At 35.8% G+C, this 27,902-nt stretch overlaps 3 protein-coding genes across 6 annotated transcripts; 1 reads left to right on the top strand and 2 right to left on the bottom strand.

Moving 5' to 3' along the window:
• Positions 1–49: 49 nt before the first annotated feature.
• On the bottom strand, positions 50–7,588 carry LOC148313136 (uncharacterized). Its single transcript, XM_088267234.1, has 9 exons — positions 7,274–7,588; positions 5,704–5,960; positions 5,108–5,230; positions 4,893–5,000; positions 4,300–4,549; positions 2,014–2,113; positions 1,491–1,576; positions 999–1,081; positions 50–253 (listed from the first exon to the last, which is right to left on the bottom strand). The coding sequence occupies exons 1-9, from the start codon at positions 7,341–7,343 to the stop codon at positions 128–130; spliced, it is 1,203 nt and encodes a 400-aa protein (XP_088123360.1). The 5' UTR covers positions 7,344–7,588; the 3' UTR covers positions 50–127.
• A 1,252-nt stretch (positions 7,589–8,840) lies between these two features.
• Positions 8,841–18,975, top strand: GlcAT-S (Glucuronyltransferase S). Of its 4 annotated transcripts, none has more exons than XM_088267265.1 (5): positions 8,841–9,356; positions 11,186–11,333; positions 15,178–15,429; positions 15,500–15,773; positions 16,915–18,975. In XM_088267265.1, exons 3-5 carry the CDS (start codon positions 15,353–15,355, stop codon positions 17,308–17,310), a joined length of 747 nt encoding a protein of 248 aa, XP_088123391.1. In that variant the 5' UTR covers positions 8,841–9,356; positions 11,186–11,333; positions 15,178–15,352; the 3' UTR covers positions 17,311–18,975. The 4 variants fall into 4 exon arrangements, with proteins under 4 accessions (XP_088123391.1, XP_088123398.1, XP_088123384.1 ...); XM_088267272.1 differs by having other exon boundaries at positions 11,169–11,221; XM_088267258.1 differs by having other exon boundaries at positions 11,169–11,333.
• Positions 18,976–18,980: 5 nt separating this feature from the next.
• On the bottom strand, positions 18,981–27,458 carry LOC148313134 (uncharacterized). The gene is made up of 8 exons (XM_088267249.1): positions 27,222–27,458; positions 25,851–25,994; positions 21,641–21,758; positions 21,009–21,170; positions 20,691–20,924; positions 20,473–20,604; positions 19,863–20,035; positions 18,981–19,518 (listed from the first exon to the last, which is right to left on the bottom strand). Exons 2-8 carry the CDS (start codon positions 25,991–25,993, stop codon positions 19,437–19,439), a joined length of 1,044 nt encoding a protein of 347 aa, XP_088123375.1. The 5' UTR covers position 25,994; positions 27,222–27,458; the 3' UTR covers positions 18,981–19,436.
• Positions 27,459–27,902: the final 444 nt, after the last annotated feature.

The raw sequence follows: 27,902 nt of genomic DNA, 5'->3' as shown, positions 1-27,902 counted from the left end.
GGTCAAGTTAAGTAAAGGTTATATAGATAGTGACAACCAACAAAAACAATTTTGGCAGCTTAAATATTTATTGGCAAAATATTAACATGAATAAATAATTTAAAAATTTACATTTATTTTATATAAATTATAGCGGTCTATCGTTGTGCTCTGTACGGATGTTCATGGATGTCTGCTTCTGCAGGGCAATGCTTCTCTGTTCCGGAGGAAGCATCGCAATCTGCTCATCCGACAGTTGTAACATGCGCATAACCTGGAATACAATCATATTACATATATAATTTCTCTGTAGAAAAAGAATATGGCATTCAATATTGCGGAAGGCAAAAGTGCAAAGTTTTACATAAAGTTTAAGTTAATTTGCAATACCTATTGATTTTTGCTTCATCAAATTGTGCTTTGAAAACTTGAAATCAAAAGTCTATGCCGGATAAATGATGTAAATAATACAATTTTTGTTATCATGGCTTTCAGACAAATATAAAAATGTTTATAGATAAAACAAAATATTTTACAGTAATTGTCAGAGTGCCAAAGGTAATTTCAACATTATACATAGAAGCTATGTAAAACATTTTCTGCCTCCATAGTGTAATGGTCAGCACATTCGGATACCGTTTTGGAGGTCCCGGGTTCGATTCCCAGGGGGGGGTTAAATAAATGTAAGTGATTTTTTCACTGTAATATTTATTCAATATTACCCTGGACTGGTACCTGAAGCAGAGGGCTGATCACCTTTCCTTCGTGCTTTAATGATAGCACGTGAGATAACACTGCGTTTACATGATGCAGTACCCTATGCACCATTGGGGTGCGGATAAGGGTTTGAATGAATGTAAAACATGGATAATATTTTCTATATCAATCAGACTTTTCTTCTCGTACAATTCAGTCACGGTAGCTACGTTGCATTTCTCCCGACTGAAAGGACCATTTCTAACACCCACACAGTTCTAGCTTGCTTCACTCGTGTCGAAGTAGAATAATGTCGAACCTACCTTCTGAACGTCCACACGGATTACAGGCGTGGTAGCAGCCTGTGAACGCTCAACGTTCTGCCAGTTCATCGGAGGAACGGGACCTGGAATCCAATCGTACTAATCAAGTATAACTGCAACGAGTATTCACTGTGTTCCTGGAATATGCTCGCATTGAACGCGACAACTTATTACAAAACTAACTGTAGCTCAATCTGGCTACACATAAAAGTAAGAAAAAACATAACGCACATTTTTAATATGTTCAATTTCACAATATACATTGTGGGTATACAATATACAGCTGGCAAGATACACGCACTTTTGAAATATTTTTCAAAAGTATGTTTACATTTTACAGGTGAAAGAGCTGTCGCAGGTATAAAAAACATTGTGTCATTATTTCAAAGCAACCAGTGAATAAGTTTAGAAAATTCTAGATTTTGAACAAAGTAACATTTTTATTTATCTAAATATTGCATAACACGTCATTCTGGAAAAATGATGTCATACCATGGGGTTGCTGAGGACCGAACGGCCTTTGGGCCGGCTCTCTCGGGAATGGCATCTGCATCAATGTCCCGGGACGACGATTGAAGCTATACAGAAATATAAGTACTTATTACTTTCTAATATTTTTTTGTTATTTCTAAAAATATGTTACTTATGTAACAATAGTTAGGTTTTCATAAGCTCAAGGGTTATATATAATATTCCGAGCAAATAACTATCATGATAACATTTACACAAAGTACTCTATGGCAGATATTAGATCATTCCTCAGTAATAAACCTTTTTTCCCTTCCTACGTTTTACAGGTGATGCAACGATATTATAAGTTCATTCAATTGAAACACTCAATCTGACAATAAAATTATTCATTATGTCAATATATTTGGCTCTTTCTTTTTCATTTTTAATATTTTTTGACTGATTGCAAGGTGATGGCACAAACACTAAATTTTGATCTAAATACGACAATGAATAGGATCTAAATCTGACAATAAAGGATTGATGAAGAATTAGATATATTTACTTGTCCATCGGGGGAGGGGGACGCCTCATGCCCCAGTCCTGGTGCATGGGCAAAGCGGGCCTCGGAGCCATTCCAGAACGAGGATCTACGTTGCGCACTCCTGATAAATCAAAGGTTAAAACCTAATTGCTTCCATATATTGTGCATAGATATTCACATCCAACAGATAATCAGATTTACAAAATTGCTACTTCATAGTATTCAAATGTAATTTATTTATTTATACTACTGCACACACAAAATGAAAAGTACACTTTCATTTCTTTATTCATCAATGGAATTAGAAAAGTGAGTTACTGTTATTCTATTTTTTCGGACAGCAAATGTGTTCGGCCCTCAATGCGTGTTTTGACATTATAAGTACTATTTTGAAATATTTTTGTTTTTATTAAATATATTTTTTATGACTCAAGTGTCCCGGATAATCCGCTTCCCAGTTAACCCAACCCCGGAAAATCAGAAGTGTACTGTATTATTTAACATGTTTCAGCCAAGCGCACACCGTGCCGTGCGCGTGCACCTTGTCTTGTCATTTATTTGGACAAAAAGATGCTCGCTCTACTCAAACCGTTTGATTTCACCCTCAGCGTATGATATGTGTCAGATGTCAGTGTGTCGTTGAAGCCAATTGAAGGAAGCCGTGTAATTATTAATATCCTGTAATTCCTGTCCATTCACACAACTCTTTTTATATTTTTATTTCTATTATTCGAGTAAATATACAAATACTTAATTTCTTTACGACGTACCAATTATAAGATTTATAAACAAAAAGCTAACAAAATATAAAACTGAAGTGGTGACGATTTCGTCGGAATATTATGGCCAGATAGTTGAAACCTCAAATCGTTGAGGGAAAACGGTATAATAAATTCATGTCTGGTGTTGATTTCCACAACCAAATGTTAGCTTATTACCCTATAAAAAGGAAAACTTTGCGGTGGCATAAGAAATTAGGTATACATATATTTAAAACTATTCTACTCAATTCTCATTATATACTAGTATATAATAACGAAATGAAAAGATCTCTTTGTACGATTAGACTGAGTTATTGAAAAATTACTTGGGCCTGCGCCTTCTTCAATGTCTAGGTCTATTATAAAAATACATGTTAGAAATGTTTCTGCAAAAGACGCCAAAGGTAAGACAAAAAGGAAGAGATGTATATATTGCTGGACCGAAAATAAAATATAGTTTTTGTTTATTTGATTAGTTTATATTTTGTTTTGAATATTGAAAGCATTAACTTTGTGGATCTGTGAGTGGATCAGAACACAAAGTATTTTTATTTCTCGAAATAATATAGTGTATATTTTATCGCTACTTCCTATTTTGTTCTATTTTCATATCTTTGCTTCACATTGTACTATATGATATTTTATGTGATACTTACAAAATAAAAATAAAAACATTTTGATGTTAATAAAAAGATTAATGAAACAGACTGTAAATGCATCTTTATCTTCCATGCTCAATGTCAGTGCATAATGAATTTAAAAAAATACAAAAAGGATCATTTTTACATGTGTAACATGCGAGTATAAACTCACCTATAGTCGGCTTGGCGTCTCTTGTTTATACTTGCTTATCTCAAAGCACTTTGCTTTGAGATAAGCAAGTGTGAACAAACTTGAGCCGGCCAGTGAATGCTATACACAATGAGGACAGTGTGTACTAGTATGTGGGAAAAAAAATTCATATTATTTTATATTTTTTATATAGTTTAAGCATTTTGAAAATTGTTATTTTGTCAGCATCTCGTCATTGTTAGCGATATATTGAACTCAGTGAACGTATTAAAAGATTTTTAAAAACATGTGCAAATTGCGAAAAATTAAACAACAAAAAATGTAAGCGGCATTTAATATATATTTTGCATAACTTTGAAAGAAGAAAGATCAGTGTTTGGTTCCACCCCCATCGGAAGTGCACAGTTGGCATTGAAATAAAAATTATAAGGGAATTTGCGATGCTGGTAATTTGCTTGTGTTGCTTATCAAGATCTTTGCTTTTTGTGACTTTTAAAAATGCAGAATCTGACAGAACTCCATTTGGCTGTAGAAAAATGCTATGCGTTAAATTTGAGGTTATAAGTATGCGAGATATGCGCAGTGTCCATAGGTGAAGCTGTCCACGGGCTGTCACTTGGCCCTGCATAGCAAAAAGGTAAAGAAAATAGTTCAGGCAGTACTTCATCCAAATGTCTAATGTTTTAACACAATTAAGTTGGGAAAAACCACTCGAGCTTAGATTAGTTTGCAACTCAAAATGTAAGTTTATTACCGTGGAATGGTTGAGGAGTGTGCCGAACTGGGGCCGGGATGTTGAGGGGGCCCCAAGCCCCTCCCGAGCAGAGGGATCCACTCCCCATTCCGGGAGACTCGTTTAATGGTCGAGGTGCGTGCCCCATTGGGGCAGGGATGTTGAGGGGGCCCCAAGCCCCTTCCGGACTGAGGGGTGCACTCGCCATACCGAGAGACTCGTTTATTGGTTGACGTACGTTAGGAACCGGCATTAAAGGATTCATCATATCCTATATAAAAAAGATTTTCATTACTTACAAATATTACTGAAAATTTAAATATTACTAGAGTAGAGCCTCGGCTAGTGAATAACCAATCCATTTTGTGATGAATTGTGATTCTATTAATAAATTGAGATTCCACCAATCATACGGTGACACGTGACAAATAACTTTCATAATATATACATATATATAAAATAATAGTGTATATTATTGAAAACAACAGAGATAAGGAATTATTATAGTTTTTAAAACACAATTTATATGATTGTTAGGTGTCGGGGACGTGGCTAATCTAAATGATGGATGGTGACAAGTTGACAGTTCAAGTTAAAAAGTAAAGGAATATTACCCCAGCTGTAGCAGGGTCAATAATCCCCATGACAATCTGGGCTTGCAGCAGGGCATATGCCAGATGTGGATTTTGCAGCAAAATCTCTCTCGCGTCGGTAGGATTGTGCTGAAAAGATGTCAATCGAATCAGAAAGTAGCAAATAATTCCACTACAGTGGCAACAAGAATGGATCCACTCGTCGATGGACACAAAGTGAGCAGTATTCAACAAACCTTAATACAATCCTTCATCTTCTTAATAAGATCGAACATTTGCTCGAGGGGCGAAGGAGGCCCAGCCGGTACGTTCTCTGGTGCAGCAGCAGCAGCAGCACTAGCTCCTTGAGGGAACTCACTCTAAAAGTAAATAGGAATTATTTCATCTTCAATGGGCATCTAATGATATCACATTCTCTTCCAAAGGCACTCACTCAAACTAGTTGAACCCCATATTCTCATAATGAAAACATAAATTTTGATCGCAAAATTTCATATTGTAAGCTTTAAAAGGCTTTTTACAATGTACAAGCCTTTTACCTTTCACAATTTCTCCAATCAACAGTCCAATAAGAATAGCACCAATTGTTTTGTGATTTTTTACTTATTTATTGCAGTACATTTTGGTTAGCGCATTTGCTACCCTACTAATATCACCATAGACGTGTACCTGAGACACAGGACAGGAAGGGTCTTGCCTTCACATATATCAGGATAACACTCCATCAAAGCGATTCAGTGCCGTATCCATGCATAGTGCACTGCATCACACGGATTGGATTGATACAAAGGGATATTTAAGATGTACAAGTAACTGGAACCTAAAATATTACCAATGGTCCATGCGTCTCCATTCTGGACCTCTCCGTACTGACATTATTGACCCTCAAGGGACGTCCGTTCACTTCATATCCATTGAGGGTTCTTATGGCACGAAGAGCTGAATCTCGGTCTAGGTACTCGCAGAAACCATAGCCCTTTTGTTTACCCGAATCTCGATCCATCACCTGCTTGAACGCCAATACTGGCCCTGCTTCATTGAATATATCCATCAATTTGTCTTCTGTAGTACCGTAAGGAATGTTGCCGACTGCAAAAAAATGAAAACATTTTTAATATTATATTAAAACCATATCCGCTCCCTACGTGGAAACTATAAAGTCCACAAACTGTCTCCAGGCTTTTCTGTTGGCTACTAGCTTCCTTGCATCCTCCCAAGTCAGGTACGCATCCCGAAGGTCTGACGAGCACTGCCGACAAACTGTCAGCAGTGGACTTCTTAGGCGGCCCGAACCTGATGCCTTGTAAGAGAGGTAAGCTTGATAGCGGCTCTCGGGAGACATGCGGAGTACATGCCCAAGCCAACTAAATCGCCTTTTCTTGACGACAGTTGTGACCAAGATTTTCCGCGTCCTACGCCTTATCTCTTCATTCCTCACAAAGTCAAACCAACGTACGCCTAAAATTCCTCGCAGACACCTATGTTCCTTTTGAAGGCTGATATTTTCGTTGTACACTCCCAAGTACTTTTAACTCACGACCCTTTCGATTAGCTGATTACTCAACGCAATGGTTGCTGGGTGTCTAGGCATGAACTGGAGTTCCCCATGTGCGTGGAGTAAATATTCACCCTGTTGACAATTAATTGAAAACCCTCGATGGAGTCATCAATTATAACAACATCATCGACCCACTCTAGGTCGCAGAGTTTCCGGGAGGGGGGGATGGTTACCTCGGTCAGATGGTAATGACTTTATGACGAATGAAATCCATGAGGATAATAAAGAGAAATAGCGCAAGGACGCAGCCTTGTCTGACTCCGGTAGAGACCCCAAACCAATCCGTGAATACATCGTCAACTCTCATACGGCACTCACTATCAAGGTGAAGGGACTTAATAAGCTCCACTAGTTTCGTGGGCATCCCATAAACTTCCAATACTTTCCAGAGTGTAGGCCGTGGGAGTGGACTATCAAACGCCTTCTCATAGTCTACAAAGCACATCGCCAGAGAACTGTTAAATTCCTGGCTCTGCTGTAGAATGTGGCGAATATCATGGATTATATACGACCTACCAGCAGAAACCCCGCCCAGTTTTCTCTGAGCTTGTATATTGGTGGCAAGATGAAGAAAAAACATACATTACAAGAATTACAATGATTCTGAACATGGTATTTCTCATTATTCAACTTAATACTAGAGGCGACGCCTATTTCGACTATTTGACTAAATAATCAAGTGACCTAGATTGAACAAGATGGTAACATAAGTTGAGACCTATTTGGATTCCTGAACGCAATCGGACTACATGAAAAGGTCGCCCAGATTGATCAATATGGTAATCATAAATTGACACATATCTTATTAACTAGCAAGTAAATAAGCTATTTTTAATGTACATACCAAAAACCGAGCGTTTGTTTTTTCCATTAATATCATTTTCTTTGATTTTACCCATTAGGGAGGTACACATATGTCGATCAATTGTTGTAAAACAATATAACTCGACACGAAGCTTTAGCTAACTCGAAGTCCAAAGCCAAAATCCAAAATCAGCAAATCTTCAATCTGAGAAATAGCTTCTGCTTATCTTCGCACAGCGGTCCAGGGCGGTCCTTCAACTCGCGATATGCAGTGACAGGCAAGCCAGGCAAGCTGTTGTTTTATTGCGTCACACCCGTTTTGCGAATAAACAACCACTAATGATTCGTACATAACAAATTAGCATTCCCTTTCGCGCCCGTTTATACTTGACTGCTTAGTAGAAAGGAAAAGAGACGTGTACAACAAAAATGATCTCCTAATAATATCGCACCATAAGGATATCTCTCTTTTTATTATGTGGCCTTTTTAATTATCTTTTGCAAAACAACAATGTCTCCAACAGTACAATTTATTGCGTAGAAATATTTAGTATTTAGCAGAAATACAGTAGTGCCATTCTTCCCTCCCGAAAGGCGGTAAAATCAAATGTGGAAGAGTATTGCCAAATGCGAAATTACATTTTAAGGACCGTACTTAGGTGGGGCCGCGCTCAATATTTGATCCGTAATCCGGTTCGTGATGATGGTTGAGCATTCTAGTTAGAATCCTTCCTCTTACCAATGTAAAAACTAATGATAAAACATAGATGTTTTATCTTTAGTATTTTATGTTATGTTTCAATTATATATTTCCACACGTGGTTTACAGACGTTGACGATATTATTATTATTATTAGTTGTGTATGAGCAACAGTACGACTGGACAGGTTCATATTTTATAATAAACTTAATTTACATTCATATAAACCATATCCGCTCTCTAGGTGGAGCATATGGAGTCCACAAACTGTCTCCAGCATTCAAACATTCGAAATTAGTGGAGGTATAAATAACTTCTTATATTAATTGAATGTGTAAAGAAATACACAGTAAAACAAATTTATGAGACGAATGTAGTTGGTAATAGAAGCAATGGAAGATTAAAAAAAACTTGACATGGTCAAATATTTCAAATACTCGAAAGTGGTCAAGTCAGGAATTGGAATAATTGGTGGATGTGTATAAATGAGGAGATGCACGAATGTATAAGAGGCGAAGGTTTTCTGCAAAGACAGATTTGTGTGGCTTTCTATTCTCTCTGCCCACCCCTGCGGAGAAGCAGCGTGATGGTTAGTTAGTCATTTAAATATCATTTCTTGGTTGTTTTCCGTAGATACTTTGTGGCACATTTTTAAAACTTTATAAAATTAATTTACTTTGTTTTCACCACTTTTTAATAAATAAAATTTAACCTACCGGTTTTGACAAGAACCTTGTCATCATCATGGTTTATTTTAATTCAAAAACATTTTAAAAACTCTCACCAAAAACTTCCACACACTCCGTAAAAATCCTAAATAACATTTAGAATTTTTACGAAGTGTGTGAAATATTCGATAACAAATAATAATTACCAAGTAAAATTTAAATTAAAAAAAAACTTTACCATCATTAAACTGAGTAAACTTGACCATCGTTACAACATACCCCGATTACTTTTAACATTGAGCTCAAACTAAGTGAGGCATGTTGACCGTACCTAGCTTCACTCGACAGTTTGACAGTTATTTGTACCAGATCAATTTTGACAGTTCTCGAGTGGTATCTCTATCTTGTATTCCTTATTATTTCGATATTTCGTGGTATATCACTGGATTAGATACATTCCATAACGTCGTCTTATGTAACTTCAAATATACAAGGTTATAAATTATACAAGAAAGGACGGTTACGGTGATTTAAAAATTCAGTGGTATTGATGGATTTCAAAGGATTATTAAGCTTGAAGGCGTTGGACGTAAACATAGCATTGTCCAAACGAACCATTTAAGGCTGTTTCGCTCAGAGATCTAGTAACTAAACGTGTAATTTTACATTGTAAACTAATCTGCCGTAAGATACCATTCCTATCCGGAAGATCCAAGTTCAAGAGGATTTTATCAAATTATTATACATTTTCCAAAGTAAGTACTTTTGTACAATGCTTCTGTTGTATTAAAAATGTTAAAATTTGACAATGTTTAGCGCGTTTAACTACCGTGTTGTATATAAATATAAGTTATTTTTCACTTTCGTCTCATGAAATCAATATTTAAATTAAAAAAATACTAGAACTGAGACCTCCAACCCGGTAGACAGACCCGCTAACTTCTAGACTAGCTACGACGCCCACAATCGACTACTGAAGACTGTTTGAAGACTCCAAATTGAAAACCACCTAATTAGAATCTCTTATCCACTGTAACTGATGTATTTATTAAATATTCATTCTTTACCGTGAAAGTTGATTATTTAGTCGTAATATCCAGCAAGAGCAGAGTTAGAGTGACACATTTACCCTTATAACTCGAGCAATCCCGCTTCTAAACAATTATTACTATTACAGTATTACCTCGATATAACGGACTTCGGAATAACGGTAAAAAATTCTGGTCCCCATTAAAAAAATCAAATTTCCCATTAAACAATGGTCCGGTTAAATTATACATGCCTAAATTCTAGTGTCGCAACGTGTAAATAATGTTTAGCGGCCAAATACGACCAATAACATGAATCGTTATTATTCATCAAAATTTATGCCAACGTTTAACCTAATCCTCCATACACTGCTCATGGCCGCCTAAGTTATTGCCTTTAGTTCCTTCAGTGAATCTTGTTTTTTCGGTTTTGTCTCATCATCATTGCGCCATTCTGATGGTTGACAACTTGTTTGCACGTAGTACTTGTAGAGCCACGTGTCGTCTCCAGTTACGATGCGTTCCATGAAGTTTGGATCACTATCGCCTCTGGAAACCATGTCAAGAGCAACCTGCTTCCGATGCTCTTTTTCAAGCACATTCATCTCTTTTGTTACCAGTCTTCAGCGACGTATTTCATGCCTAAAATATCACTCAAAATACCACGAGCTAACATTGTCGACATGTCACACTCTCGAGCCAACTCTCTAACACTCGTGTGGCAATTTTCAAGCACTAATGATTTGATTTTGTCGATGTTCTCGGCTGTCGTAAGAGGGTGATGTACATAATGTACATACAAGAAGCACTAGAATTTTATACATAATGCCGTCTTGCTCATGGACTGCACCTAGCCGGAGCAGCATCAACACTGTCCAAAATAAAGTTATCAGAAATTGATTTGGTATGAACTTGAACATTTATTGACAGTTTGTCAGATAACGAACTTCAACTATATAATATGCATTTTCCTTATTCTAGAGATGATTATAAAAAAAAAAATATTCAAAATTACAAACAAAACTTGATTCCTTTTTCAAAGCAGCATTACCAAAAGCAAATGCGTCAATATCAAATAGCACATATCATGTCGCTTCACGAGTGGCAGTTAATGAATTTTTTTTTGTGTTTTGTATTATTTTTTTATGTTTTAATAGTGCTATATTTTCAAAACAGAGTTTTTTGATTTATTTTAAACCTATTTTTATAAGACAAACCGTCAGATTTAGCGGACACGCCCTCTTCCCAATCAGTCCGTTATATCGCGGTTTTACTGTTCTAAAGTATTAGCAGTATATTTCATCATCAAGAAATTGAAATAGAATAAGTTCGATCAATCACCAAAAGTTTTAAGTTTTTTGTGTAGTGCTAATAACGTGATAATTCACAAAAACGGCACTTAAAAAATCATCCATTTTTCTTATTATTAGACTACGGGGGGGGGGGGCAAAAGAACAAAAAGAAATTGTCAACATAATTTATTTTCATTATTGTCCTCTGTTTAACAATATTGTTTTGCATAAATTGTATAATTTTCAGAATACTTGGATTTCTAGCTTCCTGAATGAATAACCTGACAACAGATATTATGGGTATGGTTAACACAACTACTGTTCGTTTAAAAAAGGTATTTGCTACGGCAATAGGAATTACTATACTGATTACACTCTTGGTTTGGAATTCTTCACTAAACGATGTGAAAAGGTATGTTTTTATTATTTAAACTAAGTCATTAGTGTTCCCTTTATGTTTGAAGTATATATAACAGATTCTCCCATTTTGTGAAAATCCAGTTTGCCTTACTCAATTACAACTGCGCTGAAATAAGTCAATAGGTCCTAGAGTCATAAATTCACCTATGGAGTCATAAATTCACCTAATATATATGTAATTGGACGAGAATTTCAAGAACTTGTCCCGTTTGTAAAGCACTGTCTATTACATGAGAGAGAAGGAGAAAGAGGGCTATACAATCTAACATAAGGAGCGAAAGAGCGCTACGTATACAAAATGATACAAAGCGATAGAATAAGATAGTGTTGGGCATGCGCACGTCGTAGAAAAAAATTAAGTAAAATACGTCAGCCGCTATGTACGAACAATCAGGTATCTCGCATTATGTAAGTAATATTTAATACAGTGTTTAAATAACCGCAACAAATCAACAACTAAATTCCAAACGACAATAGAATAATATTCAATAAACAGAATATTTTTAATACAATTTTTTTATTGTATTTCTTTTAAGATGTTCTCTTCCTCTCTCTCTCACTCTATGTCTCACATTGAATTTCTCTTTTTCTTTGTTTTTAACAAGTTTCACTTGTATCACGTATATGGTCTACACTCACTATTTAAAAAATGTTATTTTTAACTTTCTAAATGCATGTTTTCTATGCTGACATTGATAAAAATTGAATAGAATTGGCACCATGTTTGTGTTCGTAAGGGAAGGGCCAGCTAATAGTCATGTCTTCACATAAGTGGATTTCGTAGCGGTGAGTCTACCAAGCGAGTCCAACAGACCAGTTTTATTAAAAATCTTAATACGAGGGTAGCCTTTTAAGTTTTTACAATCGAATAGTAGATGGCGTTTGCGAGTTGTGACATCATTATATTTGTGAACACTGAATTTTGTTATTGTGTTGCCAGTGGCAACTTACTAATTGACTAATTAGGTTCTTGACAGTGAACGTTTGAAAGAAGTAAGTTTGTGCGAAAATGGAGATCACTCGTGAGGGATTGCGTTGGATGATTTTTTATGATTTTAAAAAAGGCTTTACTCAACAACAATGCATGGAATCACTTCGTGCAACTTTTGATAATAAAGCACCACCAGAGAAGACTGTTTACAATTGGTTTGCAAAATTTCAAAATTGGTTTGTAAAAATGTTTCCATAATTGATTTGAATATATGCAAAAGTGTATAGACTTTAATAAAACACTCTGTTTATAACAATAGAACACTTTGTTTCCCACTTGTTTGGTTATTTTTCAATTTTTGTAAAAATGCAACCTTTGTATAATAAGTAAATCATATAGAGATTACAATATACATGTATACCGTACAAGAGGGTTACAAGTTCCGAAAGTACTTAATTTACATAAGAGTCTATTGGACACATAACAGTAGTTGCTGGTTTTGTTTGCAATAGACCGAGGGTTAATCAAATTCAATGTTGAAAATAGCTGCTAATACGCATATGCCTATCCAAATGCAATTAAAAGCACAGTAGCTTATCTTTTGAGCGCTTTTTATGTTTTTTTATTAAACGAAAGCTTTAAATAAATAATAATCTTATCTAAATGTTCAAGTGGGTTTGATCACGCGGATACTGCGTGACACATGGTTTAAGGCGTTCCTCTGAACTTAACCACAATTCAGAAATAATGAATGATGGCAACTGTGCAACATTGTTTCAGAATATAGACATACCATATACCCCGATATGTTGATAATAAGTGCTAACGCATGACATAATAGCTCCATAAAATTATTATTACTCACTGTCAGCTTGTTTTCTTATTTGGCATTTAAGAATTAGATCTTCCAACACATTGGCCCAACATAATTTCCCCGGAAATTCTCATTTCCAGTACTGGCGATTTAATAAGTGATTGCATATCCATACTGGCGATTTAATGGTTTAGACAACACTAGTGCCTTTTGCAGAAATATATAGGTTTAGTAGTAAATAAATAATGAGAGTACATATATGACTCACTCCTTTCAACATCATATATCAAAATAATTGATTTTTCAGATCGTTTTTAAAGTTTAAAAATATAATGAAATGTATCAAAAATAAATATCATGTTTTGAATATTGAAAGCATTAACTTTGTGGATCATATTGATATATTATTCCTCGAAATAAATATCAAGCCAATTATTGAACTTTTTAGTATATATTTTGTGTTCTGATCCACTCACATTGTGAATGTGAGTGGATCAGAACACAAAGTATTTTTATTTCTCGAAATAAATGTCAACCCAATTATTGAACTTTTTAGTGTGCCACAGATCTTTTTAGGTAAAACCTAAAGTTCTTTCTCCATTCGAAAAATATTTAGTTTATTTAAAAAAATAATGAAACAATACATTGTCTTCAAAATGGAAAAACAACACTTTCTGCCCTGTAGCGGGTAAATATTAAGTTTAAAATATGCTGCTTTTGCTGGGATATAGTACATTTTCTGGGCATTCCAAAAACATGACAACTGAAAATTGATGATTTTTGATATATGACATTCTTGAAAGGAGTGAGCGATATATCATCTCACCTGCATTTGCGCATTTTTGTATTTGCTGATATTACTGTTTAATTCTTCTGAATTCTGAAGTATATGCTCTGTAGCAGTAAAATAAATTGTTGGTTCATTCTTTCTTTATTTATTGAAATCAAATATTTGAAAAAAAGAACATGGTTAAACTTTATATTCATTTAAATACTATTTTTAAATTTTGCAAAATATGAGGTATGACAGTCAGCACTGCGACAATATGTATATCTATTTAAAATTTAACTTGATTTTTTCATAATTATAATGTGAACCAAAAAGTACAATAAGTCCAGCATCTATGTCCAGCATCGTAGAAACATATTGCTAATATGCTAAACATAGTAAATACTCGCTTCTGATTTTTCAAAAATTCTTGATTTAAACTTCACAAATTGGCAAAAATAATGTAATATTTTCTTTTTTCACCCGTCCTTCCCAAACTTTTGTGATCCACACACACTGTCTTGCCGATACCAGAGTTCAAACGAACTAATGTCTCACTTCCACTGGTGCATTTCAAATCGCTTCAAAAAGTTCATGGCCCGGGATATCACTTTATATATATTCTGGTAAGGTGATGATTTACTAGTGCTTTAAATTGGTTATTTATGACCATCCAAATCAATTCAAAATCACCTCTCAAGTGGAACAAATTGATCACTGCTTCCTCAGCGCTCTGCTTACCTCCAGCACAGACATTGTAACAAGAGAACACTTCATTTTTTGAATACCTTTTATTCGATACCAAAGAAGGGTGTAGAATAGAATAGGTGTGTTATATAATCTATTTACCTAATCTCCGCATTTTAAATCATTTGCGACATTTACATCATTCTGTACACTCATGTTTTTTTTGTTGACATTTTAATGTTTTTTTGTTGTTGTTCTTTTAAACACTTTTTTTTTAGAATAATTATTTTTTGTTACAAGATTTTTAAGTAAGTTTACAAACCATTTAGATAATAAATTATCCATATAAGTTTTGAAGGATTTTTTTTTCGCATTTTGACATTTTACTGTGTTTTTCTCATTCTTGAACAAAATCGCCTATGTTACTTTAACATATGCGAGCGAGTGAGTTGCAGATATATTTTGTCTAATTATTATGCCGACGCTACCAACATATTCTAAATTCATCATGAACCGCAACTTTGGGGCGACTGCGGGTAGAGAGGTAAATAATCAGTCCCCCCGCCCCGCCCCTCCTGAAAATGGAGCCTGATATAAAATGTACATTTTCACCACGAGCCGTATGTTTATTACAGATATAACGGGAAGCGTGGAGATACAGTATCGGGAGTGGAGTTGTGCTCTGTCAACATGGAAGATTTGAGGCAGAATGTGCGCGGTGACAGGTCGTCCAATGTGATCCTCTTCATCACGCCGACTTACCCCTGACCTGAGCAATCTCCCGAACTCATTCGGCTCAGCCATACCCTCATGCATGTGCCAAACATACACTGGATCGTGGCGGATGACAGGAAGACATGCAATCCGGCGCTGCATGCCATCTTGAGGTTGGTTCGGTGACAGTCGCTGTACCTCGGGTGTCGAGATATTCCAGATAACATATGTGGATGTTTGCAGACGAACCGGACTCCCGTACACCTACATGACGAGTCCCATGCCGGAGTACTACCGGACGATGGCGATCCCACCGCGGGGGGTGGCCAACAGGAGGGCGGCCCTGGCCTGGATACGGGAGAATATAAAGACCGGAATAGTTTACTTCGGAGATGACGACAACACCTTCGATCTCAGATTGTTTCAAGAAATAAGGAGCACCCGCCGAGTGTCCATGTTTCCCGTCGGACTCATCGGGGACTACGGAGTATCATCCCCCGTAGTCTATCGCGGAAAGGTAATAATAATTACCATGTATCCTCAAAATTTCAAGAAAGATAGTGTCGTCCTGTATTTTATTTAAACTGGCTCGTGTACGCCTACATTTCAAAGCAGATTCCAACTCTTAAAGCTTATTATGTATTTATCTGAGAATGAAACAATGGTTAAAACAGTTTTACATTTATCATTACTATTGTAAGAATAATTATTTGAAATTTCGTATATTTTCTAGACAGGATACTTTATAGTTATGTACTAGTTCATCACAGCAGATACAACACAATACATTTTATTTAGGGATTTTAATAAATTTTAATAAATAAATAAACAAAAAATACACAAAAAAAAAATACTTTATTAACTTTCTCAATTCCGTGCTCTGTGAGGCTAAAAACCGTCAACTAAATTTCATCAGTTCACAATCATAAAAGTAAAATCCAAAATTGGACAAAAAATCCGCATCAGTATTTTGAAATGTCGAAAAATCATTCTTATAAAATACCCTTAACTGAAAGTTAAACATATGGGCTTACTTAGAAATATACGGACCGGGACCTCTAATTGATATCTGGAGTAGTTAGTGATAGAATCATTTCTTATCCTTATACATATTGTAAGGCCTGATGTTATATCTGATGTCTCACAGAGACATAGCCATTTGTGGATAGTATCAAAGTCGTTGGGCATTTACAGGACTTGTGATTTGTCATTGATTGATATTTCTAAAGTTGTATTTTTTTAAACTTATATTATAAGTTTGTGCGTTTGCAAATTCATCCAAACGTCAATGAGCTATAAAAGATTGTAAAATAATATTGCCAAAGTTTTAAACTAATTATTTCAAAACTAAGAAGAGATTTGACACTATCTTTCCTCAAGCCTATCAGTTGATACACCTAATCAGGCACCACAAGAGGCCTCGTGAACTTACCTCCCTTTACACTTACCTCTCGACACGTGAATACACAATGGCAATTCCACGTATCCCGATGCGCACTCGGGGTCTAGTATTTCTGCTTCCCATCCACTGTACAAATTTACAAATATGTTAAATGATATTAGCCCATAGGATGGATGACTGCTGCAGTGCAGCCCAAAATGTTATTATTTGCAGTAAGTGAGACATTTTGAAACAGTTACTTTTTATGATTTTCCAGGTGATTGGATTTTTTGATTCTTGGCCAGCCAAAAGGATTTGGCCCGTGGACATGGCTGGCTTCGCAATAAACTTGCAGTTTCTGAAACAAAATGCGTCGATGCCTTTCAAGGCAGGTTTTGAAGAGGACCAATTCTTAAGAAGCAATAACATTTCGTTAGTGGATATCGAACCTAAAGCCAATAACTGTACGGAGATACTGGTCTGGCATACTCAATCACGTAAAAAGAGTATTTGCAAACTTTTTATCAATATCAAGACTGTGGAAGCAAACCCCTTACACTCGAATTTGGCAACACTAATCCAAGATGTTACTCATCACGGGGTGGGAATTCTGTCCACTTACAAAGGGACAACTCCATTTATTACTAAAGACGGCAAAACCAAATCCCTGTAATTTTTATTAGAATTAAGTTTTGTACTGACATTTCTTAGTGGAACTGCATTTTATATAAAAATAATAAAATAACTACCGTATGGGTTTTTCCACGTTTATTCTATTTGACCAGTGATCAGGTTTCGTCTGGAACTGTTCCAGATCCACCCATATATTATTTCAATTTACATACAAAAATCTATTTTTATAATAAAATTATATAAAATCATACTTAAAACCAGGGTTTTTATTCGTTTCTTTTTCAAACAGCGTTCCGGCACCGGAAAAATTTAATTTATTTTTAATTTTCAAAATCAATTAGACAAAACAATGTTTGCACTTACGTAATTACAATCTATATTTATATAATTTGTCAAATGGTAAAATATAATATTATATCGTATTGTAATGAATATTTCAATGATATTTGAATATAATTTTATTTAGTTATAAGCTTGATATGAACTTTTGAACCTTTTTTGTTTAAAAAAAAGCCCTGCTTAAAACCCTTACCATAACTTTTAATTATAACGTAAACGTAATTTTTAATATAGTACTCTGCCTAACTAAATTTTGTCAGAAACCGTGGTTTTATAAAATTTTTGGGTATATAACATAGTTTCGTCTAGCATCTCACCAGTCTGACAATGTTGGTAATGACGAAACTCAGTCACTGGTCAAATAACATAAATGTGGAATAAACTATATACATATTGTAGTTGTCGTTTAATCATGTTAAGTCCCTGTAATGTTCCCTACGTTTATAAAATGGGCATGGCATTAAATCACCATGATTGGTCACCTCAATAATAATGGTGGTCACACCGAACCTAGCTGTGATTGTTTATATCCTCACGCCCAAAGGGTTAACAATAATCTCTGAATGCTTTAGCTTTTAATTAGTTCCTAAGAATTTCAGCAATCTCTTAAATTAAAGAAATAACAGCAATATTCTCGACCTTTCTTCACATTTGGAATTCTCGTTGGCCTCACATCTCCTGACCCCTATTCGCACACTATCAGACAAGATTATGTATTGTATGAGTATTCTTAAATGACCTTACAGGAGACTTCAAGCTGGTTCATTATAGCAGTGCTCTGCAACCTTTTCTCACCTACGACACACTAAAATTCTTCCTAGAATTCCGCGGCACACCAAAATTTAACATGTGGAACATTAAAAAAAATTATACCTAATAATTATTATGTTTATTCTACATTTAAAAAAATTGATAATACTATGAAAAATTATTTGTCATCGCGTATTATATAAATTGTGTATTATGTGTTTTGAATGAAATACATAGTGAAAAACGTCAAATGTCAAATACATTGAATTTGATCGCGGCACACCTGTATCCGGCTCACGGCACACCAGTGTGCCACGGCACACCGGTTGCGGAGCACTGCATTATACTACTACTACAAATCATAAAAAGCAATTTACATAAAAATGTAAATTGAAAAAATCTGATTTGTTAAGAGCAATTTACATTTGAATGTGATTACCACATTCAACTTAGAATATTAAACTTTGATATGAAGTACTCCACAGTGGTCCAGAAGCTGTTTTTGCTGTATGAATAGATCTGCCTAGGCTTTGGCAGATTGTAGCACACTTGGGCCGAGAGAGTGGGGAAAGGGTCAACCTTTTATAAACTTTTCATTGTTTATGAAATAATAATAAAATATTCGAAAAAAAAAGTTTTTATTTTATTTCATCCTTGAATCATTACAATATATTTTAGCAATTTACATAAGGAATTACATACATGAATAGAATAGATATATCCAGTGGCGTAGTTGAGTGTATATGCCACACGTCCTCTGCTACATTTGCAGGAATATCAGCTGGTTGAACCAATACATATATTTTGAATTATATAATATTACTGAAGTAATTCTAATCACACTTATAATTTCATTCTACCTTTTCTAATCCATGGTATGGTAAAGTACAATACATATAGAAGTGTACGGTATACGATCACACAATACAAAAATCAACGTTGCGTTGACTGGGTCTTTGTGCCCAAACTGAGAATGACACCGACTATGACTACGGTACTGGAATATCATCTTACAAGTTGTCACTGCACAGAGAATATATAATGTGACAATCTTCTTGTAGTTGAGAGAGAGCACGATTACTTGTCGGTGTTCATGTGCAGGTAGTACTTTTCCAGTTCCACTCCTTCCCAGTGAGTAATCCCGAGGGATTTCAGATACCTGAAACGTCAAAACATATCATGTAAACTTTCCTTTCTTGCTGCTTCCGTTGCATAATGTTTGGCTACCGTGTCTTACGAAAGTTGACACATTTAGTACACATGTAATGTGGATAACTATAAGTTTACTTCTGGTCCATTATTTGATGGAAGTTAGTTCCACTATACTTAAAGCATTCACTTCTGCGAGATAACGCTGTGTCGATGGGACGCAGTGCCGCAGCAGCGTCGGATGCACATAAGGGGCAAAAGGTGAACCGGAAGATGTCGAGTTACTCTCCCACTCTCCCACTATATGGATATGAAGAGACCCACCCCCGCACACATATGTATAAATGTACTCACTTATTCCGAATGTGGGTTAGCACTTTCTTCTCCAGAGAAGTCAAGCCGTCCAAAATCACGGACATGTTGGAATCTAGAAGACTCATTTTGTTTATCCCAACCAAGTGTGTTGTCACTCCATCCAACTGGGACGAGTGCCACAATGCCAGTCTCCCGATCTCAACTCCACGCTTCTGTAACAAAATTGTATTGTCATCCGTCGGTATATTTGAGGGTTATCTAATCACATCTTGGTAACCCAGGTAAGATGCAGAAAGCCACCTGCACAGGATCTACTCCCACTACAACTGTTTAGTAAATATTCTATAGTTCCTTCTTCACTCACTCTTTCCACATGCCCAAACTATCTTTCTTAATTCGATTGCTAATGCTTATCTCAGCCTCGCATTGATCTTCCTTCGTAACCAGTGCTGGACCTGCGTAAGCACCCAGGTACTCGGTTGCATATTATGAAGATATTTGGAGGTTATCAACTTTACCGGGACATTTTGAATATAGTTAATATCAGTTTGACGGGAACGTCCTCACGCAGCGATGCCATACTCCGTTAAAAAATCTTACATTTAAATTATTATTATTATTTTGCTATATTCATAATATGATTTTGTACCTCACAGTACTTGGCAGCTTCCACACACGCATTCTTGACTTCATCGGTAGCGGGATGCCAGTCCTGAGCTCCCGTGCTGGTTAGTAAGCCCATGCAGTGATCCGCCGCGCATATAACTCCCAAATTATTTTCCTGAAACCCAATATTATAATGTTATGGGAAAATTCATATTTCGTTACTTACTTAAAGAGGTAAAATATGTTTTAAAGCACACGAACCGTGAAATAATCTATGTAATCCTTGAGCGCGGAATCAATCAGAGTGTTCCTGGCATAAGTAAGGACCGAATCCAAAGGAAACGGAGCGGAACTTACGACGGCTGTCAAAACTGACAACGGATATCCTGTTATGCCAATGAAGTGGGCTTTTCCCTTTTCTTTGATCTTAGCGAGAGTCGGCAGCGTTTCTTTGAGGATGATCTCCAAGGACGGAGCAAACTCAATGTCATGGATCTGAAATGAAGAAATATTTCGAAATGGCTCAAATGATTTGGAAATATGGAAGACGTATAGGAAAAGTTATTCACAATTACTTACTTGAATGAGGTCAACGTATCCAACTCCCAGCAGTTTGAGGCTCTTGTTGACAGACAGGTTGGTTTTCTTTTTGGTGTAATCAAACATTGACTCATAATCAAGTTCATATCTTCCCACTTTGGTCGCAATGTAATAGGCCGCACGAGGCACACTCGAGAGAGCCTGAAATAAGAGAAGCAATTCAAATGCTTTATCTTTAATAACAAAACAATTGTTTTGGTTGATAGGTTTATCATAATGATATATACAGGGAACATGTATTTCAAAAGGCCCATTGTGTTATATGTAGTATTTTTTTTTTAAATTATGCTGGCTTTAAAAATATTAGAGGTTTTATCATCCCATAAAATTTATTAAATGGCTTCGGGGATACTTAATTAAATTATTAAGACACGACTCTCCGACACAGTTGCGTGAAATAAGTTTTAAAATCATCTCTTGCATATTCTTTACAGGTTATTGGACGCAGAAGTCAAATACATTTGTATAGGGTATGTTAGAACGCATAATAATTAAAAACTACATTAAAAAGCGCCATTTTCGTGAAAATTTCAGGTAAATCAATAGATTAAATAATCAACTTTTTGTTAAATGCATAAAATGTTTAAACATAAATGGTTGGTTAAAATTACCCGGCCAATGATGGTTTCCGAGCGCCCTTGCCCGTACCACGGGGCAGTGTCGATAAAGTTGATACCTCGACGGATGGCTTCTTGGATGGTAGTGATGGCTTCTTCCTCATCAAACTGCCTGCAATGCGAATACTGATAATGTAAATTTATTAATCAAAAACATTTATTTAGGAATGAAATTCTACACAAAAAGTTACAAAAGAGACAAATGTCTCCATAATCTCCGCGTTGAGTACGCATTCGGAATGCATTCGAAGCATTCTCGAATGCCACTACTGTCATATTAAATCAGTCAAAATTATGAACACGCGACACTTTCACTTTTATATGAAACGATATACAGGCCGCCAAATACAAATAGATAACTCTCACTACAGAGTATAGAAGGAATAGAAGCGGTCGTATTAGTAGGCGACGTCAACATGAACTTACTGCACTCCTGGGAAACTCGATAGTCTCGCGCAATAAAGGTAAAACAACACGAGCCGTATGCCAGCTGCGAGTAGCTGGCATACGGCAGCCACAACTGGCTCGCGTCCGGGCCGCGTTGCTGACGCGCTATAGCAGAGCGTTACACTGTCTCCATCGCCGCCTCCACACACCGGCACACTATACATACCTCACAGGGATAATTATAGATCGCAATATGAACAAATACAGAGGCATCTCTTGTTAAAGGGACTAAAAATTAAGCATTTCTTTAATGAAGTATACCAAATAGTAAAAAAAAAACACACTCGCTCAAACGAGTATTAAAATAATGGAACAGAAAGAATATCAAAGGTAAAACTGAATTTCATTGAAAAATAAAAAAAAGAGATTTTTATAGATAACATAACCAAAAAAAATTAAATTTTAAAGGGAAAACAGAAACACTGTACCGTAATATTACATTTGCAAACTAGAATGAAATGCACTGGAAAGAAAAAAATAAAGATGACAGCCAACTCAGTCCAACAGTTCGCAATTTTGTTCAAGGATATAAAAAAAAACCACTAAGACTAGCAATATGGAACTTGAAGAAAAACCGCATGCGATGTACTTGCCGCGCTATGAGGTACCTGAAATCTCAAACATTATCATTGCCATGAAAGATGTTAAAACAACATAAAACAATCATTTATTTATTGACTTGGCGTTTAATTTGTAGAACTCCATTTTAATTTATGTATTAATTTTAAATCAAACACAGATTTTTTGAGTCTACTAAGTTGTATTTTATTAACAAAAAACACATAAAAAATTATATTGTGACAATTGTTTCGCCTTGTTAGGGCATTATCAAACGAATGTCAAGACTGCTATCTGAAGAGCGATGCTAATCACCTTTGCTCCATGTATTTAACCATCAGGGATAAAAACTGCTTCTATATGATTTGGTGCGGATAAGGGAATACAAAGCATTTGATACCATCTGCCTCGTAAAACTATTCAATAGATAGAATCTATTGAGTTTTTTGAATAAGGGAAGAATTGCTCAACTTTTTTACTACCTCAAAATATTTATCAGGAGTTCCGCAGGGATCAATTTTAAGACCAAAACTGTAAAAATGTATGTCTCCGTGACGAACAAATATTTTAATACGTAAATACGATTATATTCAAGGATGACACAGCTTTAGTTGTAGCGCATAGAGATCCCTCAGCTACGCTAGCAAAGTTGCAAAACAATTTTGATCAGCTCTTAAGCTATAAGCACATGATTTTGGATTTACAATTAATACCAAGAGAACAAAATACATTAATGTAAAATGACCGCATGCGAGTAATCAATTTTATCAGACATTGTATTGCGCACAATTTGTACTGTTAGTGTAATTGTGATGAAATAGAATTCTGAATAAAGATGAATTGAAATAGAATTGCAGAAAGTTAGGAGTGTGTAGATAGTAATTTTAAGTGGGATCGCCGTATTGTAAAACTTTGCGGCTGTAGTGAGTACTTATTTAATAAGTTGTCCTTTATTATACCTAAACCCACTCTTTGTTGGTAGGATTGATTTGAAAATATTCTTTAGCGAAAATTGTATTAAAAAGTAGCTCCACTGACAAGCCACATCAGGCGGCTTGGTGGGTTTCCGAATTACAATAATTATGTAAAATAAAATTTTTGAAAAAATATAACATACATATGTAAGTAAGATGAACCCGTTTAAGCTAGGAAGTAAGGAAGCATAATTAATCTAGGCGAACTCGGTTATTATGAGGAAGGTGGGACCGACTCAATTTTTTCATTATAAGCGTTACTCGTTCCATCGGAGACTAAACATACACATTACATGAAGAAATGAAGTACCTGGAACGGTCACACAACACAAAATGGCGCAATTCAAACAAAAATACACAATACACCAGTTACACACATCGCTCACTCCTTTCAAGAACGTCATAAATCGTAAATCGTCAAATTTCGGTTGTGCGTGTTTTCGGAATGCTCAGAAAATGTACTATATCCCAGCAAAAGAGGCATATTTTTAACTTAATATTTACCCGCTTCAGGGCAGAAAGTGTTGTTTTTGCATTTTGAAGAAAAGGCATTGTTTAATTATGTTTTGAAATATACTAAATATTTTTCAAATGGGGAAAAAACCTACAGGTTTTACCTAAAATGGCCTGTTGCACATTAAAAAGTTTAATAAGTGGCTTAATATTTATTTTTAATACATTGTGTTATATTTTTAAACTTTAAAAACGTTCTCCTGAAAAATCAAGTTTTTTGATTTATGACGTTCTTGAAAGGAGTGAGCGACATGTCAGATTTTTGTCAATCCGCTATTCCTACAAAATTAGGAAAATCCTGCGCTTCTTCGGGTACAAAACTGTAGCAAAGCTTCATCCTCATTCCTAATTATTTTTCGTTTTCATGATGTTCTTTTCAAATGCAGATAAATACATTCTTATTTTTTCATAATGCTGACACTGGATGATGAAAACTTTTTACACGATTTACTTATTAGTGGACATGTTTATAATTCAAAGGTTATTTTTTTGCTGACTTGTTCTAGAATTGATCTGACATTCCATAAAATTACATTCCATCTGCAAACTATAGTAGAAATCCCCCAAACAAGCGTGACATTCATAAACTGCAAAATAAGTTGTTTATTGTAATGACGTGGTGAGCTGCCGGCGCTGGTAGGTACCTACTGACTTCACAAAGCTTGGATATTTTACATGCAATTTAAACCATACGAGCGGATATTTTTTTATTATTATCGCCGAAAACACCAATTAGGTACTTTGTATCTTAACGTAAAAATGGATAGATATTATAAGATGTTATAAACGTAATCCGATCCCGGCAGCTTCGGTACAGTTAACAGTCCGGTCAGACTTTATTAGTTAAGATCAATAATGTTGTTTTTGAATGACACATCAAAAGTTTTTATGATATTTTTCTCAGTATGCCCGAGAGTAGCTCGTTATAACAGTGAATGTAAGAGGAAAATCATAAAGTAAAATGACAACGAATGTTTCCTCGTTATATCCGAAATCTCACTATTTTTGTGATCGCAATAACCGAGTTTGATTGTAATATGTAATTAGTTAAAAATACAAATTGAATTCATTTGATTTTTTACTGTACATCTCACTTACTCTCGAACGCGCTTGTGTTTGCTTAATTTCATTGATTGATCAGAAGTCACTTTACGGTAATATCTATCCATTTTAAATTTAACTTTTACTTAGTAAATACCACTACTCAGTAAAATCTATTGAACCTATAAAGCCGTAATTAACACTTTGCGGTCCGCTCACGTATTAGTATATGTTTGCGAAGTTAATGAGTGTAATGGTGGGTAACTCCACGAATGGTAATCTTTTATTTTGGTCGGACAATGACAGTTCTATCCATTTTTATGTTTTACTTGGTAAATACCGCATATCAGTCATGGTATTTACCAAGTAAAACTGACAATAAAATGAAAAAGGTGTGAAGTCACTCAGGATGATTCATGTGGCGGTGTAGCGATATAACAATATAACAACGACCTCTCCCCAACAACCCGCGTTCCCACTGACAAAGAGCTTCTACCCTCTCGTCTACAATAATGATACAGAATGCACGGAAAAGGGAATAACGACAGATTTGAACAGACAGTGGTATTCACCTAGTAGAAGTTGAGTTGCTACAGCAATACTACATACGACTATAAGTGTAGGCTCGGAAAGGCACGGTTCTGCACCGAAGCTGGCAAATGGTAACTTACTCGTAGAGAGCGCTGAACACACCGCCGCCGAGAGAGATCTCCGATATCTCCATGCCAGTGGTGCCCAAGGCATTATACTTCATCTTGCGGACGCTCTCCTCGTCGTGAAACCCCTTCACGAAGGTGGCTGGGAGGTTTGCCATTCTGCAAGTTGCCTTTATTATAACATCGCCAATTTTCCAAACCAAAAATACTAATGCAGTCCCGCTAACTTATCTTTCCAACAAAAGCTATCAAAACTAACGGCATTACTTTGAATGTCGGCACCATATTGAACGTCATTACTGATAGCAACACTTTGAATGTCGGAATTAATGGCACCATATTGAATGTGGATAGTAATGTGGGTACTAATGGCACCATATTGAATGTGGGTACTGATGGCACCATATTGAATGTGGGTACGAATGGCACCATATTGATTGGCAGTACTGGTGACGCCATATTGAACACCAGCAACACAGATTGTATGGTCGGCAACCGCTGCGGTTGCTTTGGTGTATAAATGAATTTCCTTATTACAATTAAAAAGTTGTGTAAATTGTTATTATATATGTTCTGTCCACCTCCATAATCCGGTGGTTAGTGTGTTTGGCTACTACGCTAGAGGTCACAATAATAATGTTTATTTCACATCACCTTGGACTGGTACCTGAAGGGCGGGACCTTCTTGGAAACTTGCCTTCATGTAACTAACAATCAAGATAACAATGAATCTATACGGGGCAATGCCCTATGCACCATTGTATATGGATAAAGATAATAGAATAAAAATTGTGGGTAAAACAATAAATCCAAGCAACAGGGTTTTTGTTTGTGACATTGTCTGCTAGAGGTATGAAAACTTGAAAATTGTAAAAAAAAGCGAGATGGACCTGTAGGTACCTGTATACAGGAGGAGATTATTAGTACCTACGGCTTAGGCCCCAGCAGATTGTAGAAATGCGGACATAAGGGCGGACAAGCCATTCTACGCGGCCGAGTAATCGTAAAAAAGCAAAAAAAATACGCAAATTAACATTTTTCTAATGGGGAAACTACTATTTTGCCCGAATATCACAATAATTGTCATACAACAATGTGTTGCGATGGAAAATGACGAAACATATGGATAACATAAGTACGCGTCTAAAAGAGGTAAAATTGCTGTAATGGAGGTTTTTATAAGTTTATTGAGTATTTCTGGACAACGGTGAATCATTCTCAGTAGAATAAAAATCTAAATGAAGGAGAAAAAGTAAAAAAAAAAATGAAAAAAAAAATGAAAAGTTTTTTTTCGGAACAATTTGCGAAGAAAACACGTTTTGTACAACGTGTTTGGCTGTCGTAAGCGTTAAATGTTTAAGATAATACATTAAAATCATTACTTACCCTATTTTTTAAACAATACGGCTTTCGGAAAAAGTCGATATAAAAAAATTACAACGCAATTGACTGCTTCTTTCTAGAAGAAAGACCAAATGTACGGAATAGTAAGTTAGTTGATAGGTAGCACTTTATTATCGTGAGTTAAACGACACGGCAAGGTGTCAGCGGTGTCAATCGTGTCAATGATAAGGAATTAAATAAAAACACGACATGACAGGAATTGCAAAAACACCCAAAGATAAAAGATGCAGAAAACGCCTGTCAAAATAGGTGCTCCCATAGAGAAACTACAATGTATTTCGGGCGTTTCTGCAATTGTTACCAACCTTAATGGAGGGAAAAAAACCTCGATAAAAGAATGTTCTAGAAACTCTGGTACCTACGTATGGGGTAAGTAGTAAGGTTCTTCTTCTTCTTTTTGTAGATCCTAGGGATCAGTTTGTGCCTCCGCATATCGCTCTTGGGATGTTGACTCCCAGCTGTCTTTCCACCTTTTGGAGGTCTGCCTGGGGGTCTGCGTCCTTCAGGGTTTCCTTGAAAGGCGATACGTGGAAGTCTGTCTTCTGACATTCTGTTTATATGTTAATTCCAGTATCGTCTTCGTTGTCGTCCTCACCTCACGATATCCTCCGTCTTACACATGCTCCGGATGTCGGTATTTCTTACTCGGTCTCGCAATGTGTT

This window comes from Brachycentrus maculatus, unplaced genomic scaffold (genome assembly GCF_059751285.1).
Source record: "Brachycentrus maculatus isolate JH-2025_06_01 unplaced genomic scaffold, ASM5975128v1 h1tg000018l, whole genome shotgun sequence".
Lineage (NCBI taxonomy): Eukaryota > Metazoa > Arthropoda > Insecta > Trichoptera > Brachycentridae > Brachycentrus > Brachycentrus maculatus.
Note: the sequence above shows the minus strand (reverse complement) of the source record. Positions and strands in the feature narration are given on the sequence as shown.

Excerpts from the sequence above, each read along its gene's own strand:
- LOC148313136 (XM_088267234.1), bottom strand. The coding sequence starts at position 7,343 with ATGTGTACCTCCCTAATGGGTAAAATCAAAGAAAATGATATTAATGGA. Across the intron at positions 4,550-4,892 it reads TTGACCCTGCTACAGCTGGG|GATATGATGAATCCTTTAAT; the intron begins GTAATATTCCTT and ends TTTTTTATATAG. Across the intron at positions 2,114-4,299 it reads CACTCCTCAACCATTCCACG|GAGTGCGCAACGTAGATCCT; the intron begins GTAATAAACTTA and ends TTGATTTATCAG.
- GlcAT-S (XM_088267265.1), top strand. The coding sequence starts at position 15,353 with ATGCATGTGCCAAACATACACTGGATCGTGGCGGATGACAGGAAGACA. Across the intron at positions 15,430-15,499 it reads GCGCTGCATGCCATCTTGAG|ACGAACCGGACTCCCGTACA; the intron begins GTTGGTTCGGTG and ends GGATGTTTGCAG. Across the intron at positions 15,774-16,914 it reads CCGTAGTCTATCGCGGAAAG|GTGATTGGATTTTTTGATTC; the intron begins GTAATAATAATT and ends ATGATTTTCCAG.
- LOC148313134 (XM_088267249.1), bottom strand. The coding sequence starts at position 25,993 with ATGGCAAACCTCCCAGCCACCTTCGTGAAGGGGTTTCACGACGAGGAG. Across the intron at positions 20,036-20,472 it reads AAGCTGCCAAGTACTGTGAG|AAGCGTGGAGTTGAGATCGG; the intron begins GTACAAAATCAT and ends ATTTTGTTACAG. Across the intron at positions 19,519-19,862 it reads CTAACCCACATTCGGAATAA|GTATCTGAAATCCCTCGGGA; the intron begins GTGAGTACATTT and ends TTGACGTTTCAG.